This window comes from Vipera ursinii (genome assembly GCF_947247035.1).
Source record: "Vipera ursinii genome assembly, chromosome: 11".
NCBI classification, from domain to species: domain Eukaryota; kingdom Metazoa; phylum Chordata; class Lepidosauria; order Squamata; family Viperidae; genus Vipera; species Vipera ursinii.
In genome coordinates, this window is record NC_139524.1 from 12,171,194 (window position 1) to 12,188,866 (window position 17,673).

General features: G+C 44.1%; 1 protein-coding gene across 1 annotated transcript in view; it reads left to right on the forward strand.

Annotated features, from left to right (window-relative positions):
• Positions 1 to 16,966: 16,966 nt before the first annotated feature.
• ARNT2 (aryl hydrocarbon receptor nuclear translocator 2) overlaps positions 16,967 to 17,673 on the forward strand; it is an 82,980-nt gene continuing 82,273 nt past the window's right edge. The window contains exon 1 of the mRNA XM_083371368.1: positions 16,967 to 17,023. Within this exon, the coding sequence (XP_083227494.1) occupies positions 16,993 to 17,023 (31 nt within the window). The 5' untranslated portion in view covers positions 16,967 to 16,992. The remainder of the gene's footprint in view (positions 17,024 to 17,673) is intronic.

Sequence of the window (17,673 nt, forward strand, 5' to 3'; positions counted from 1 at the left end):
GGTTCGAATCTCAGAAGGGTATGACTGACTGATGAAGACTAATGAGTCCGAAATGCATATCAGTCTCCCTAAATTCTTTGTTAGTAATTTACACACACACACACTTTTTTTATCTTCAAAAAAAAGCCTTGACAAATACTTAACATATACATATACATATACATACACACACACACACACACACACACACACACACACACACACAGGCACAAATTTGCATGTGTGCAGACAGATAGATAGATAAGTAGTGACTACAGCAGATTCCCTTGTCAGTATTTCTTGCCAATTGATCTGTTATGGTCAGCTGCCTGGTGTTTACAAGCTTCAAGTTCAGGATGTTCTCCCATTTTCTCTGGAGTCATCTGTTGGGCTCTTTGACTTGTGCTCCAAGCTGATTTCCAGGTTTATGGCTGTCAAGTCTAATTCAGTCTCTCACTTTTAATTGGGTTCCAAGGTTAGCTGTCTGGGAAACAACTGTGAAATTAATACATGCTGTGACCTACTCCTGGAGAAGTGGACTGAAGTATTCAGTTTCCTCCTGGAAGAGGTGCATATCTATCCATCCCTCCTCTTTTGCATTGAGTTTGAGTCAACTCTTGGTGGCTGTTGCTATTAATATGTAGCCCTCTTCTCTTGCTTAAACTGAAAAGCATTCTAGAGCTTTTCCTAGTCACTTCTGAATTTTATTATCTTGCAAACACGGCCACTTTACTGCCTACTCCTAAATCAAGATCATTTGTGAACAAATAACAAAAAAGACAATGGATCCTTGAGAAATACCACTTATTTCTCTCACAAATGAAGGCAAATATATGTTGCAAGATTGAATCTGGGTCAGTCGCCGGGAACAGATATTTAATCTTCCGAGCTTTCGGCCTTGTGCTGGAGCCCATCCTCAGGGAACTCCTCTCTACAAAATGTGCTTTGGACTATTTTGTGAGTTGTGTTCATGTGGTGCCTTCCTATTGGCTGATTGGTGTGTTGATGGCTGGCAATTGGCTGTCATTTCCTTGTTTTACCAAGTCCTGGCTCCTAAGTACTTGATAAGCCTGGTGGTAAATCAGTATTCCTGTTAACTGACAAGGGGCCCGTTTTCAAGGCTTCAATCACTTCCCTGGCTGTTTTTGTGCCTGCTCGACCAACAATCTTAGTAGCTGCAAAATTGAATGTACTGTATGTCATTGTTTATTGCAATGTGAGTCTACCAATGAGTTTGGGTCTCCTCGTCTGACCGCTCACTTGTGTTCTTGCAATGGTGGTTAGCTTCCTCCCTGTTCATCCTACATAGTCACAGAATAAATACGCATCACATAAATACAATCCAGGGAGTAGCCCAAAGCACGTATTCCAGTAGAGAGAAGTTCCCTGAGGATGGGCTCCAGCACAAATCCGAAAGCTTGGAAGAGTAAACCTCTAATCTCAGAGACCGACCCAGGTTCAATCTTGCAATTCATTTCTCTTCTTGAGAAAGTGGCCTGGGTTGAGCCACCAGCTTCATTCCACTGCACTGTGCTGGACTGTCTCTTTAACACGCCATTTTGGGGCAAGCTGAGCCAATTACTGAAGAAGGGTTCCATGCTATTTGGAGGGGGGAAGGACTAACTCACAAGGACATAAATTCATTCTCTCTGATGTTATCAATTAATGGGGGAAGATTAAGTCGTATATCACCTAGAAAGGGGAATTGAAAATAAGCTCTAGTTATTAATAGTTTCCCACTGTGCCCTTTGAACAGCTCCTCTGATACGGAGGCTCTTGCTCGGTAGACCAGCTGCCAGGAGATGCATATTTTCACTGGCAAGTGAGCAGTGAGACAATTGGGTGGTGATTTAGAATCAGGAGGTGCTGCCTTTTATCATTGCCAGTGACTTGATTGTCTAGCCCAGTGTTTTGTCAAGCTCGGCCCCTTTAACTTGCAGGTGGACTTCAACTCCCAGAATTTCCCAGCCAACATGGTGGGTGGGGAATTCTGGGAGTTGCAAGTCCAGGCGTCTTAAAAATGCCAAGTTTGGGAAGCACTGTCTAGTCTAATTTAACTGATTTGGCAGCAGTCCTGAAAATAACTAAATGTTATTAGTGACCTAGTTCTTTTGACAATAGCTGGCATAGATCAAGGCCAAATGAAATTAAAACTTTATTCTAGATGTCCAAGACTAGTTTAGGAATCAATGCCAAGCAAATTATAGTTAAACAATAGAAGATTCCTAATAGTAGTTTGATGGTGAATATCTCTGTCTTTGAATTTATGGATTATCTTTTCTTGCCTATTAATAGTAGAAACAAATTTGTGTATTGGAAGAAAACAATGAATTTGGGATTAACTGAACTGATGCATCTGGTCTAAGGCAATATGTGGGGTGCTCACCATCCTCTCCCTCCCTTTTTCCTCCTCACTGCTAGCCTATTGATAAAGTCTAGTTAGTCATCCAGCATTCAGATAACCACTTGAGGTTGTTATGTAGTCTTCCCCACTGAGCTCGCTCATATCTCCTAGAATTCCAGCCAGTTGATTGGATGTTGTTAATTTGAAGGGGGGAATAGACTGGGAGGGGGCTTCAAAATTCCACTTCTATGTTTTTGTGGGAAGAGCAATCGTAGTCATGAGGAATCATTACTAAATGCCTTGTCTAGCAAACTGAGCAGGATTGGCATCAGGATAAACTACTGGATAATAAGGAAGTAAAAAAAAAATGAGTCAGCTTCATCTATTGGTTAAGGCACCGGGCTAGAAAGCAGGAGATTTTGAGTTTCTAGTTCATCTTAGGCACAAAAGCCAGCTGGGTGACTTTGGGCCAATCATCAGGAGATGGTAAGTTCTAGTCCTGCCTTTAGGCATGAAAGCTCACTAGATGACTTTGGTCCAATCACCAGGAGATATGGTGAGTTCTAGTCCTGCCTTTGGGCATGAAAGCCAGCTGGGTAACCTTGGGCCAGCCACTCTCTCAGCCCAACCAACCCCACAGGGTGGTAATTCTGGGGCAAAGAGGAAGAGGAAGGTGACTAGGTTCACTGCCTTGAGCTATTTGTAAAAGTAATAAAGACATTAAATTATGTAGGGCTTGATGACCTTAAAAAAGGGGGGGGGGGGTCTTTTGCCTTCTCAACTCTGCCCCCAGCCTCTAACACAGCCTTGGTGGAGCAGTGGGCTAATGCCTCCTTAAGTAACACCAGCTGCCTGCAATTAGTGCAGGTTCGAGTCCCACCAGGCTCAAGGTTGACTCAGCCTTCCATCCTTCCGAGGTAGGTAAAATGAGGACCCAGATTGTTGGGGGCAATTAAGCTGACTTTGTAATAATGCCACTTGGGGTGTGTGTGTGAAAGCCCTAATAAGCAGGCATATACATAGAATGAAGGCTACTGCTAAGCTTGTAAGCCACCCTGAGTCTTTGGAGAAGGGCGGGATATAAATGGAAATAAAAAAAAATTATATAAATAGTTTGCATTTCTCCCATTCTGCAGTGAACCTTGCAAGCTTGTATATTTCTCATCTCAATGAACAGATTGAGGAGGTCCCTATCATAGGTAATCTTCCTCCCCCATTCAAGCTGTCAGCCAAGAAAGGAAATTGGTATTGCAATTTGCTTTCACCATGGAGCTCTACTACACCAACAGAGAAATCAGAATATTTGTAAACATTATACTGTATGACATCTCAGCAACTTAAGCCAAGGGCATATATATAGCAAAGGATAAATAAATAAATATGTGCAGTGCTTCACTATCCCATGATCCTTCTTACGACTTCAGGCTGATTAAATAAAAATGATCATCAAAATCATTAGTGATTTTTTAAATTGGATCTATATAAGAGGTATGATCAACCCTGACTGCTCTTTAGAAGGCCAGATCCTGAAGTTGAAACTCAAATATTGTGGCCACCTAATGAGAAGGAAGGACTCACTGGAGAAGAGCCTAATGCTGGGAAAGGTTGAGGGCAAGAAAAGAAGGGGATGATAGAGAATGAGGTGGCTGGATGGAGTCACTGAAGCAATAGGCGTGAGCTTAAATGGACTCCAGAAGATGGTAGAGGACAGGAAGGCCTAGAGGAACATTGTCCATGGGGTCACGATGGGTCGGACACAACTTCGCAACTAACAACAACAAGAGGTATGTTAAAGTCTTGAAGCATTTTATGAGAAGTGACTTAAAAAAAAGACAAAAATTCTGTTTACTGGATATATCAAGAGGCCTCTTAAAGTTTGAAAAAATTTGGAGGTAAAGAACAAGATTAACATGAAAAAAGCTCCAGGACTATATTTAGAGGGGTCAAAAAATAAGACTGATAAAAGTTCAGGGAAGGAATGCAAGGTTGGCTTGCATTATATCTGGTTTCCCTTATTGAATTTTTGATGGGATGAAGGGGGAAATTCCTTCCTTCCTTCCTTCCTTCCTTCCTTCCTTCCTTCCTTCCTTCCTTCCTTCCTTCCTTCCTTCCTTCCTCCCTCCCTCCCTCCCTCCCTCCCTCCCTCCCTTCTGTAGTTGGTATTAGTTTTTATTCTTTCTATTTGTGATCCTTAATAAAATGAGAAGAAGCTGGTTTATTGCCCCCCCCTAAACATCCCTTGGCTATGATCCGAGAGTCTTGTGATTTGCAAATGTAAACATGACCCGAACAGCAGCTCAAAAAAGGCAGGGATTCCCTTTGAAGCCGGTTGCAGAGATCTGATGACACTTGTTCACAATCCTATTGCTCTGCCTTTGGTAAAGAGTTCACGGTCAGCCACGTGATTGACAGGGGAGCTGCTCAGAGGTATGTTACAAAGCCCCATTAGGAAGCCACACAACCATGCATATTTAACTTAGGTGGTGATGGTGGTAGTGGTAATGATAATGATATTGAAAGACCCCCTCTACCCTATCTTCCTACTTGCCTAAGCACTGAAAACAGACTTAATTCCGGAGGGAGATAATAACAGACTTCAAGTTTTGGAAGAACTTTTTTCCTGGATGATAAAGAAAACGGTGCTCTTTTGACCCCTGGGAGCAGGACAAGAAGCAATGGATGGAAACTAATCAAGGAGAGAAGCAACCTAGAACTAAGGAGAAATTTTCGGACAGTTAGAACAATTAATCGGTGGAACAACCTGCCTCCAGAAGCTGTGAATGCTCCAACACTGGACGTTTTTAAGAAGAGACTGGACAGCCATTGGTCTGAAATGGTACTATAGGGTTTGCTGCCTAAGTCTCGCTTAGCTTTTCCAGATCTGTCATGGTTGGTTAAGCGCTGCCTCTTAGATCAGCATTTTTATTGTCTGTGAACGCTTTGAAATTAGGCTGAGTAGAAGGGAGCTTATCATTTTGTCCTTGCAGTTATACTAAACGTGTGTTTTCCATGCTGAAGGACCAGTCCTGACAAAGCTTTTTTTTTTTTTCCTGCCCAGACACTCCAGATTGACTGAGGAATCTGGAGGGACCAATAAGACTGTCTGTTCTACTCTGATTATTCTTTATATTAAATATTTCCTTTGGCTTCTTCCTGATACTTCAGTGTTTGCTCTGAAATCTAATTTGCATGCTAATTTGTAACATAAGCTACTTTGCAAATTAGGGTTGTCTCTGAAGAAAAGGAAAGAAAGAACGTATCTCACTTGGATTATTTTTTTGCAATAGAAGAGAACGTATGTAGCTCGGGGTTAAACTTGCAGAGTCCTTGATGCTTTTTGAGCTTCATGGTTTGCTTCCAGAAGTCTCATTACCAGACTAGGAAACAATATCAGTGCTAGGGAGTATCAGATTTGCTCCCTTTGGCTTGCCCTGTCAGTGTCGTAAGGATGATTGTTTTCTCCTTGGTATTTCCTTGGTTAGGGTATTGTCTTCCGCTTGAGAGTTTGTCATCATTAGCACTGATAAAGTTACTTAGTCAGGTGATGAAATGTCTGCAAGCAAACGTCTAAGGCAGGGGTAGGCAACCTCAGCTCTTTTATGACTCATGGACTTCAACTCCCAGAATTCAGCTGACTCAGGAATTCTGGGAGTTGAAGTCCATGAGTTATAAAAGAGCTGAGGTTGCCTACCCCTGGTCTAAGGAGTCATCCTTAGGACATCCAGGTCAATGATTGTCCTAAAAGTGCTTTTTCAAGCCTTTTTTTGGGGGGAAAACACCTTTGGGTCTGCAAGCAAACCACCAAGCTCTCAACTTTTTTCCCAATGATCTTTCATAAAAAAAAAACACCTGTACTTTTGTCTTGCCCTCTCAGTAAGTTGTACAAACAAACAATGTCGGTCACTTTGGGGACTCTGTGGGTAGCATTTCTGAAGCCCTCCAGCAAATGCAGTTGAGGCTTCTTTTCTTGGGGGCGGGGCGGGGGGGGGGTAGTCCCCGAGCTCTATTTTCTTCTTTTTTTTCTCCTTTCGCTGGACCACTGAAGGTGTGCGACGTTTCAACTTGAGAGAATTAGATTTGGGAAATTACAAGATATCTCTCGAGACATCTCCGAAGGTCACGATTGGCGATCCCATCTGTCCTCTCTCCTTAATTCCTTTCCTTACAGGGGAATGAATAATTGATCATAATGAATTATTCCTCTCAGCAAAGCTACAGTTTTCATTTCGGAAATGGAGAGGGCATCAGGTTTAGTTATTTATTTATTAATTAATCACACTGATGTGGCTGCCCAGAAATGACTCTTGGGGCTTATTCTTTAGAGGAAACTCTTCCATCGGCTAGGGAATGGGTCGGTTGCAGCCCTTAATCCTTCTCTAATGCTTAAGCCTGGCGGTTTATAGATGCTAGAAAAATAGACTAATAAATATAATGATTGAGAAAGGGACACGGTGATAACTGATGCTTATTCTTTGTCTTAATTTAATATAATAAAAGTTGGAAGGGGCCTTGGAGGTCATCTAGTCCAACCCCCTGCTCAGGCAGGAACCCCTATACCATTTCAGGCAAATGGCTGTCCAGTCTCTTCTTAAAAACTTCCAGTGTTGGAGCATTCACAGCATCTGGAGGCAGGTTGTTCCACTGATTCATTGCTCTCAGCATCAGGAAGTTTCTCCTCAGTTCTAGGTTGCTTCTCTCTTTGGTTAGTTTCCATCCGTTGCTTCTTGTCCTGCCTTCAGGTGCTTTGGTGAAGAGCTTGACTCCCTCTTCTTTGGGGCAGCCCCTGAGATATTTACAGCTGAAGAATAGCTAAAACACCTCTAAGACTTTAAGGAAGTGCCAGATGGTTGTAAAATTAGCAAAAAAGAAAAATCTAGTACCAAACCAGGAAAACTGGGAGGAAGGACGTACAGTTGACATATCTCACACAGGCATACGACTGTCGTAAGTTAAAACCAAACACACCATATTGCATATTTGGGAATATCATCAACCACCAATCGAGTTGCCTAACTAATAAATAGGTTTGCAGGCATTGAGTTACTCCATGCCTATGGCTGACAGGTAGACTCTAAGCCTAGGGTTTATCTGAAACAGCCCTAAGCCATGCCTTCTTTGTAACTTTGCCTGATAGCGGCACACGTAGGAAGACTTTACATGCAGTCAGGCTATTATAATTATTTCCAAGTCACCTTCAGTTGATCCACAGACACTTCGGAGCAAGCACTGCTTAATCCAATAATATGTCTACCCGTTATAAAAAAAAAGGTGCCAGGCTGGGCTGTACAGCTCTAAACAAGTTTTAAAGCATTGCCTCTTTCCAAAAATAAATGGAAAGGTAAAGGGAGCAAGAGAGGAGGAGAAATAGCAGTCTTTGGTGTACAAATCAAAACTACCCCTACAGTTAGCCTCCTGCTCCATGTTCTGATGAGAAAACATAATATTTCCTGCAGCTGCGACAAATACGATTCATTCATCACGTCAAGAGATCAATGGCAGTCATGATTTTTTTTCTTCCCCTGCATTAAATTAGAAGTAGTACACTCAAGTCTGAACCTCTTTTAAAAATGTAAACTTGAAAATGGTGCGGCTTGATTGAATTTGAATCTTACGAGTTTGGGCAGATTAAAAGATTTTTATTAGGGCAATAAACAAAGTTCATTATGATTTGGGAAAACATTTTTTAAAAACAACAACAACAACCCATCCCTCTCTCTGTGAAAATCCACCCTGCACTAAGGAACATTGCTAAAACCAGAGAAAAGAAATACTATCCAGTGAATTATTTCCCAGTCAGACTCAGAGATGGTCAATTCTTCCTGTGCCAAGCCTGTATTTAACATTATGCAAAGGTTCCTCTCCAATTTTGAAGGAACTCATCCTTTGCTCCACTACAAACTTCAAATCACAGTGCTCCATCCCTCAATCAAACAAAGCCTGGCTGAGCTACTTCTGAACATTCACTCCTGCCCACATGTGCATGCACACACGCACACACAATTTGTGGCACAAGGGAGACAGAGAGAGCGCGTGTATCCCTACGCAGAATTCTCCTGCAATCCAGCGTTTCAAGTAGATCAGAATTAAATCTGGACTCCTCAGGGAGTCCTTACATAAAACTGAGAATTTCAATCTCCATCTCCTCATGATTTCTTTCTCGGCTGGACTGCCCTCCCCTCCTCCCCAAAGTCAAAAAGTCTGTAAGGGCAACCTGAGTCCCTGCCACACCGTTGTGCAGCGGAGGGGTTTGCCCGCCTGTCCAAAACCCCACGCGCAGGTGAGCAGTCTTTAGCAGGCAGGAGAAGCAGCCTTCTCTTAAGAAACAAATGGATGGGGTGGGAGAGAGAGAGAGAGAGAGAGAGAGAGAGAGAGAGAGAGAGAGAGAGAGAGAGAGAGAGAGAGAAAGAAAGAAAACATAAGAGTTACCAACCTATCACAACTTGTTCCTTCCAGCAGTACCAAGACAGCCACCCTCCCTCGCAATGCAGGGTGACACGAGGTGCAGTCTCGGAGCATCCTCTTGCTTAGCGGCTCTGAAATTCCTCCTGGCCTCTTCCTAAACCCTGGAGGACCAATGAGAGATTCATCTCTGTTCTGACCACCCGTCTGAGGGCTGGAAGGGGGGGGAAATGGCCTCTGGGTTCCCCAAACATCTGAGCTTCCCCCAGTTCCTAAATCATTGCAGGGCAGCGTTTCTGCTGCAATATTTGGATGACTTGCTGCATTGGGGTTTTCACTCAGCCTGTGCTTGAGAAGTACACCTGCTTGTTCCAGCCAGAAGGCTCTCCTCCCTTCTTTCCCACAACACAATTTGAGCATCTGCGGCACCCCGAGAATCGCCAGGCTAGTATTGTCCCTGGATCTCTTCTGCCTGCAGCCCCTCCTTTGCCCTAGATGCGCACTCTGGGGTTTGCAAAGGCAAGCCACCCACCAGCAGTGGCTCGAAGAGGCTCCCAGCCCTGCTGAAGGGAGTGGACGAGTCTCTTTTTCCTTGATTTGGCACCTGTCCACCGACACGGTTCCTGAACCACTAACAAAACCCTTGAGCTTGACTTGAAGTGGCACATTGCTTCCTCCTTGCCTTCCTGTAATCTGCAGGCAGCCATAATGGGAAAAGAGAAGAGTTTATCCCTTTGTAGTAGGAGAAAGGAAGAGAGGCAATCAAAGTGACTTCTTATCAGCCTGGCAGGGTGGGGGTGGGGTGGGGGGTGGGAAGGACATACCAGCATTGAGGAGGAGTCTCAAAAGAATGAAAAGAACAATCCCTACAGAGGCCTCTAGGAGAAAATCTGGGGTGCCCTTGTTTTTAAAAAAAAATGCACTGGGACGGGGTCACTCGTATTCTCAAAGACAAAGAGTTGAGACATGTCTTTAAGAGTGAATGCATGTATGTTGACGTTGCAAACCAGTGGAGTCAATTTATATTTACATTAGTTGACAATACTAACTATTAACTTAGAAATCTATTAGATGGGACAGTAGTTGATCAGCTTATTTTAATTCATACATTTGGGGGGTGGGTGGGGGGGATTTACAATCGTTGATCTGCATATTATATGTAATTATAATATTTGCCTGTGAGTGTATGCCCGTACAGGCATATGTACAAACACCCATCTGCAATTAATATGTGTACAAAAAATGCTTGCCTATGTATAACTCTGCATGTGTGCATGTTTGTACGTGCACGCATGTACACACAAACGCTGACAAAATTATGTTTAATAGAACTCAGTCTTTATCAAGCAACATTTTATTTCCTCATCTTAAACATTCGCCATGTATGACATGTTGCCCCAGGAAAAGACCTCATTTTAAAGGTGAGCATAAGCCACAAGCGAAGCTGCAGTCACTGTGGCTTTATTTAATTTAATAATTTTAATTTAATAATTTGATTTCTATACCGCCCTTCTCCCGAAGGACTCAGGGCGGTGAACAGGGCAATACACAATAAAAATCAGATACAAAAATTAAAAAACCATTAAAAAACCATTAAACATCATGCCCATAAAATCAATACATATTAAGTTAAAACTAATTTTAAAAACCCAACCCCATCCCATCAGACCTGGCCAGCTTGTTCGAAAAAGAATGTTTTAAGAATGTTTTATGGCTCAGGTATTAGATTGACACCAGGAGACCCTGGATTGCAAGTCAGCCTCTGCTTGGTCTCTGATGGGCAACTATCCCATCAAACTGTTTAAGGTTTAAACTATTATTTAAGGCAGGATTTGGGTTAGTCTAGAGAAAAGAAGGACTAGGGGTAACAGGATAGCAGAATTCCAGTATCTGAGAGGCTGCCACAAAGAAGAGGGGGGTCCACCTACTTTCCAAAGCACCAGAAGGCAAGACAAGAAACAATGGATGGAAACTAATCAAGGAGAGAAGCAACCTGGAATTAAGGAGAAACTTCCTAACAGCAAGGACAATTATCCAGTGGAACAGCTTGCCTCCAGAAATCGTGGGTGCTTCATCACTGGCAGTTTTTAAGAAATGACTGGACAGCCACTTGTCTGAAATAGTATTGGGTCTCCTGCTTGAGCTGCAAGGTCCCTTCCAGATTCTATCCTAATCCTATCCTATCCTATCCTATTCTATTGCCTATTGCCTATTCTATTCTATTCTATTCTATTCTATTCTATTCTATTCTATTCTATTCTATTCTATTCTATTCTATTCTATTCTATTCTATTCCTATTCCTTATTCTATTCTATTCTTATTCTATTCTATTCTATTCTATTCTATTCTATTCTATTCTATTCTATTCTATTCTATTCTATTCCACTCTTATTCTTATTCTTCTATTCTATTCTATTCTATTCTATTCTATTCTATTCTATTCTATTCTATTCTATTCTATTCCTATTCCTTATTCTATTCTATTCTTATTCTATTCTATTCTATTCTATTCTATTCTATTCTATTCTATTCTATTCTATTCCTATTCCTTATTCTATTCTATTCTATTCTTATTCTATTCTATTCTATTCTATTCTATTCTATTCTATTCTATTCTATTCTATTCTATTCTATTCCACTCTTATTCTTATTCTTCTATTCTATTCTATTCTATTCTATTCTATTCTATTCTATTCTATTCTATTCTATTCTATTCTATTCTATTCTATTCTATTCTATTCTATTCTATTCTATTCTAATTCTCCTGTGCCACAATGTGCTCTAACCTGCCTTTTCTTCTTAACATCTGAATTGCAATGCATCTTTAATTGGCAATAATGATCCCTTCCCTAAGGTAACCATAAATCACCATCCAGGGTTGAAGCAGTAGGCTTAGCTGTGGAATAAGCTGGCTTCTCCTCTGTCTGAACTGAAAAGCCCACTGAAATAATGAAGTAGAGCCAGTGCTTTTTTTGTAAAAGAAAAAGGTGCCGGAACTCACACATGTCATACAACCTGCCTTGCCTTACCCTACAAGGTTCCATCCAAAAAAGGTGCCGGAACTCCGTTCTGAGCGTTCTATGAGGGGAAAAAAAGCCCTGAGTAGAGCTAATTATTGCCAAATGTTTTGTGTTTAGTTTGACTTCTTAGCCCAAATGGTCCAGGTCTGGATTCTAAGACATGCACTTGGCTCCCCATCATTCTTGAATGGGGAAAACTGGTTTGCTGTCTCATTTCTTTCTCACTCTTTCCTCCTTTCTCTGATTCCACTTCAGTTGGTCAAGTATGGGTTAAGAAACACTTCCCAATAAATGATAGTAGTTCCAGGGGTTGTGTTTGTGTGTTGCATCATCGTGAAACAGGATTCTCCCAAGGGATGGAAACCATCTCTTCTAGAGTCAAGAGAGATACTACAACTTTAAGGTGAGAGGTGAGGATCTTGAGGACTTGATGATGGGAGGGACATACTATCCGTCTCCCGTGACCTTGCTGGGAGAAGGTATAGTTTGTAGCTTCTAAAATCCTCCACCTTTACAAATATTATGCAGAAGATGTTGACCGCTTTGTAGTACGAGGGGCCCCTGGTGCTCTCTGTGCTTGGTAGCTTTCTTGCAGAAGTTTCATTATCCAACTAGGTAACTTCATCAGTGCTGGAAGGGAGTGGGGTGTGCAGAGAGGAGGAGGAGGAGGAGGAGGAGGACGACGACGACGACTCTGAGGCCCCTGGTGCTCTCTGTGCTTGGTAGTTTTCTTGCAGACGTTTCATTACCCAAACTAGGTAACCTCATCAGTCCACTGACAATGTTACCTAGTTGGGTAATGAAACGTCTGCAAGAAAACAGGTGAGATTCAAGGTGCTGGTGATGACCTATAAAGCCCTGAATGGCTTGAGTCCGGGATATCTGAGGGAACACCTGCTGCCAGCATCGTTCCCTTCGTCCAGTGCGCTCCCACAGGGAGGGTCTTCTCAGGGTGCCACCAGTTAAAGACTGCCGGCGGGCAACACCCAGGGGGAGGGCCTTCTCTGTGGGTGCGCCTGCCCTCTGGAACCAGCTGCCCGTGGAGTTGAGGACTGCCCCTGACCTCCGTTCATTCCGCCGGGACCTGAAGATTTGGCTCTTTGAGCTCTCTGACCCAGGCTGAGAATTTTAATTTTAATTTTAATTTTAACTGGGGTTTTATTTGTTCAGGGACGGATATAATTTTTTTAAATCTGTTTTTAACTTTTGTACCTTTGTTTTTTAATCACCCTGTAAACCGCCCTGAGTCCTTCGGGAAAGGGCGGTATATAAATGTAATAAAATAAAATAAAATAAATAAATAAAACAACCAAGCACAAAGAGCACCAAGGGTTCCTCATTTCAACCTTGAGCTACAAATACAGGTAGTCCTCAACTTACGACTTATGTTGCTCAGCGGGAGATTTCTAAAATTGACCTTTGCCCCAGTTTACGATCTTTCTTGCCCCCATTTGCTAAATAAATCACTGCAGTTGATAAGTTAGTAACATGGGTTAAGTGAACCTGGCTTCCCCATGGAGTTTGCTTGTCAGAAGGTTGCAAAAGGGGATCACGTGACCCCAGAACACTGCGACCGTCATAAATATGAACCAGTTGCCAAGCATCCGAATTTTGATCACAGGAGCATGGGGATGCCACAAAGGTCGTTAATTGAAGAAAAAAAAACGGTCGTAAGCCTCTTTCTCAGTGCTGTTGCAACTTTGAACGGTCGCTTAAATGAATCGTCGTAAGTCAAGGATTACCTATATTCTCCTGTACTGGATTTATAGTCTTTATCAACTGCAAAATTCTCAGTTGAGGACTCCGGATCAGTCAGTATCATGCTGGACTGTGCCGGCTGCATTATCAGCGTGTGGCCCAGAAGGAAATAATCAGGAAATAATGTTTTTATGTTGATGCTAGTTCAAGGTTATCTAAACCGAGCTGAGGAAAATCTCCATCTCCCTTACAAAAGAGCTTTGTGGCTGTGAGCCTTAGACATTTTTGCTAGCAATTGATTCAGTTTGTAGAGAAACAAAGGAAATGCTGTATATTGTAAGCAGTCTTCTTCTTAAAGCTTGCCCTGATACTTTGTAGCTACTGTTGACCATTGAGTAGCCTAGTTAGTTTTACGGGGTGTTTGTGGTTTAAAGAAGCAGATACACAGTAGCAGAAAGTGTGGTGCATCTACAAGACTTTCTCACTCTTATTTATTTATTTATTTTTAATTTTAATTCCATTTATATCCCGCCCTTCTCCGAAGACTCAGGGCGGCTTACAAGCTTAGCAATAGCCTTCATTCTATATATATATGCCTGTTTATTAGGGCTTTCACACACACCCCAAGCGGCATTATTACAAAGTCAGCTTAATTGCCCCCAACAATCTGGGTCCTCATTTTACCTACCTCGGAAGGATGGATTAGCACCCTGGGAAATTGTGTGAATTGAAAACAACACAGGCATCAATCAAATACCTTGCCGAATTTCAATTTCTTACCATTTTATACAGAATAATACACAATAACAGAGTTGGAAGGAGCCTTGGAGGTCTTCTATTTTAATCCCATTTTTAATCCCATTTATATCCCGCCCTTCTCCAAAGACTCAGGGCGGCTTACAATTTAAGCACAAACCAATGTGCTTAGCAATAGCCTTCATTCTATGTATATGCCTGCTTATTAGGGCTTTCACACACACCCCCAAAGCGGCATTATTACAAAGTCAGCTTAATTGCCCCCAACAATCTGGGTCCTCATTTTACCTACCTGGGAAGGATGGAAGGCTGAGTCAACCTTGAGCCTGGTGGGACTCGAACCTGCACTAATTGCAGGCAGCTGGTGTTACTTAAGGAGGCATTAGCCCACTGGGGTAGGCAACCTCGGCTCTTTTATGACTCGTGAACTTCAACTCCCAGAATTCCTGAGTCATAGCTGGCTCAGGAATTCTGGGAGTTGAAGTCCATGAGTCATAAAAGAGCCGAGGTTGCCTACCCCTGCCCTATACCATGCCAGACAAGTGGCTGTCCAGTCTCTTCTGAAAAGCCTCCAGTGATGGAGCACGCACAGCTTCTGAAGAGAAGCCGTTCCATTGGGTAATTGTCCTGACCGTTAGGAAATTTCTCCTTAGTTCCAGGTTGCTTCTCTCCTTGATTAGTTTCATTCATTGTTTCTTGTCCCGCCTTTGGGCGCTTTGGAGAATAGATTGACTCCCTCTTCTCTGTGGCAAGGAATTTTGCCTTGATTTCTTTCTTTGTTTTTAAATTGGGGTTTCCCCTCTGTTTTCTTTCCTATGAAACTGTCCCTCTGGCATGGTTCCAGATTAAGCACTTCAGCTGGGCTGAATCTACCTGCCCATTTCTCAACTGTCTTTGTGTTGCAGTTGGGGTTTTTCCCCCTTGAAGGGAGGAAAACAGGAAGAAACCCCAACTTCAAAACAAAGGCGGTTGAGAAATGTTAAGGTAGATTCAGGACACCAGAGAGAGAGAGAGAGTTCTCTTTCCATGGATCACTTTTCCCCTGTGGAAAAGCTGTTTGATTCTCCCTGAAGCCAACTACATTAGCAATTATTTTGTCCAAGTCTTTTCCTTTCAAGCATCCAGTCTAATCAAAGGCTCCTGATGAATGGGAAGTTGATTTGGGAGGTCTCCACTCAAGAAGAAGCCAGCAATGTCCAAGACCTGTTTGGACATGGCTAGTGAGATACATTCTGCCCACCTAGCAGTTCGAAAGCACGTAAAAATGCAAGTAGAAAAATAGGGACCGCTACGGTGGGAAGGTAACAGCGTTCCGTGCGCCTTTGGTGTCTAGTCATGCCGGCCACATGACCACGGAGACGTCCTCGGACAAGCGCTGGCTCTTCGGCTTTGAAACGGAGATGAGCACCGGCCCTTAGAGTCAGAAACGACTAGCACGCATGTGCGGGGGAACCTTTACCTTTACCTTTAGTGAGATACAATCACAGAGTTGGGGGAGGACCTTGGAGGCCTTCTAGTCCAACCCCCTGCCCAGGCAGGAAACCTTATACCATTTCAGGCAAATGGCTGTCCAGTCTCTTCTTAAAAACTTCCGGTGTTGGAACACTCACAACTTCTGGAGGCAGGTTGTTCCACTGATTCATTGTTCTAACTGTCAGGAAATTCCTTCTTATTTCTAAGTTGCTTCTCTTCTCGATGACTTTCCATCCATTGCTTCCTGTCCTGCCCTCAGGTGCTCTGGAGAATAGGTTGGCCCCCTCATCTTTATGGCAACCCTTGACATACTGGAACCCTGCTGAGGAAGGGCCGAAATTGGTTCCCTGCAAGTCCACACCTATTCAAAGGGTAAGGATGAGCTCTGCACTAAGTTTGGCATCTTTGCTTTTTTTAAAAATGCATTGGAGATTCACTTTCCCCGCGTACACACCACACAAGCTGGAGGGAATCCCTGAGTGGAGAGAGAGAGAGAGAGAGAGAGAGAGAGAGAGAGAGAGAGAGAGAGAGGGAGGGAGGGAGGGAGGGAGGGAGGGAGGGAGGGAGGGAGGGAGGGAGAGAGGGAGAGGGAGAGGGAGAGAGGGAGAGAGAGAGAGAGAGAGAGAGAGAGAGAGAGAGAGAGAGATGGGGAGAGAGACCTATTTTACACAGTATGCAGCTAAGCCATAGATGCTTGTGATTTAATGCACAGTGATATTTTATGATACACTACAGGCATATACATAGAATGAAGGCTACTGTTAAGCTTGTAAGCCGCCCTGAGTCTTCGGAGAAGGGCGGGATATAAATGGAATTAAAATAAAATAAAAAAATAAAATATTTGAGATTCCGCTTCTTTCTTCCGTGGCGCGCTCCTCCCGTTACCTGGGCCTCGGTCGGCGGCGGTCCAAGAGATGGAGAGCGCGGTCCACCAGTCAGGGCAAAGTGAGGGCAGCCGACTTCACTCGCCCACTGCCCATGTGCAGCCCTTTGGCACATGCTCACTTCGTTGGGGGGGGGGATGCTGAGCATGAGCAGAAGCGAAATTTGAAAGGAGAAGAAGAAGAGAGAGAAAAAAAAGGGATTAATCAGATCAGACATCTTGAGCCGCCGCGCGTTAAGAGCTTAGAGCGCGGCGAGCCGGGCGCCCCTGCGCGGACGCCTCCCTTTGTGTGTGGACGCAGGTGGGAAGGCATTTCTCCGCGGGCTTCGGGGCCCGCTCTCCGTCTTCCCGGGCTGCTCGGAGCATCACTGCCTCCCCATCGCCCCCCCTCCCTCCCTTCCTCCCAGCTTGCCTTCCTCTTAATTCTTCCCGAGACAAGATGGCAACGCCGGCGGCTGTTAATCCACCCGGTGAGTAGCTGCGGCTGGTTGCAAGTCCGCAGCGTCTTGCAAACTGGAAAGGGCCGGTGGAATCGGCCAGGACGCCTCCCCATTCCCCTGCCCCCCCCCCACACACACTCTTCCCTCCCCCCAAGCGGGCTGTCTTTGAAGAAATCTCTCTGGACCCGTCAGCAACCGCTCGCCTCCCCTTTGTCGTGAGGTCCTGGCTTTCCAAGCTCTATCGGGAATAAGCGGGTCCAGGTGGATTCGGTGGCTTCGTATCCCCGGGGTTACTGGACCTCGGCTGCTGAGCGACGTCAGCGCGTCGCGATCAGCTTAACCCCACGGGTTGGTATCGCGCAAGGCGCCCTGATGCAACCGAGAGTCTGGTGGGTCCAGTGGGGGTCGTCGGAGCGTGGCCAGAGGGAGCCTCCCGGGTTCCTATATTCACCCCTAAGGAGCACCTCTCCGCCCAGCCTTAAAGGACTAGCGATGGCGCGCAGAGATGGGGGTCCTAGCAAGCCACCTGTTCCCCGAAGGATGGCTTGGCTTCCCTTCGCCTTTGCGATTGACTTCGCTTCGCCTGAGGTTGACCGCTATTCTGGAGATGGTTAGAGTTTCTGACGCCCAGTGAGAGGCCAAGTCTGAGTTTGAGGATTTCCTCTTAGGATGAAAAACAA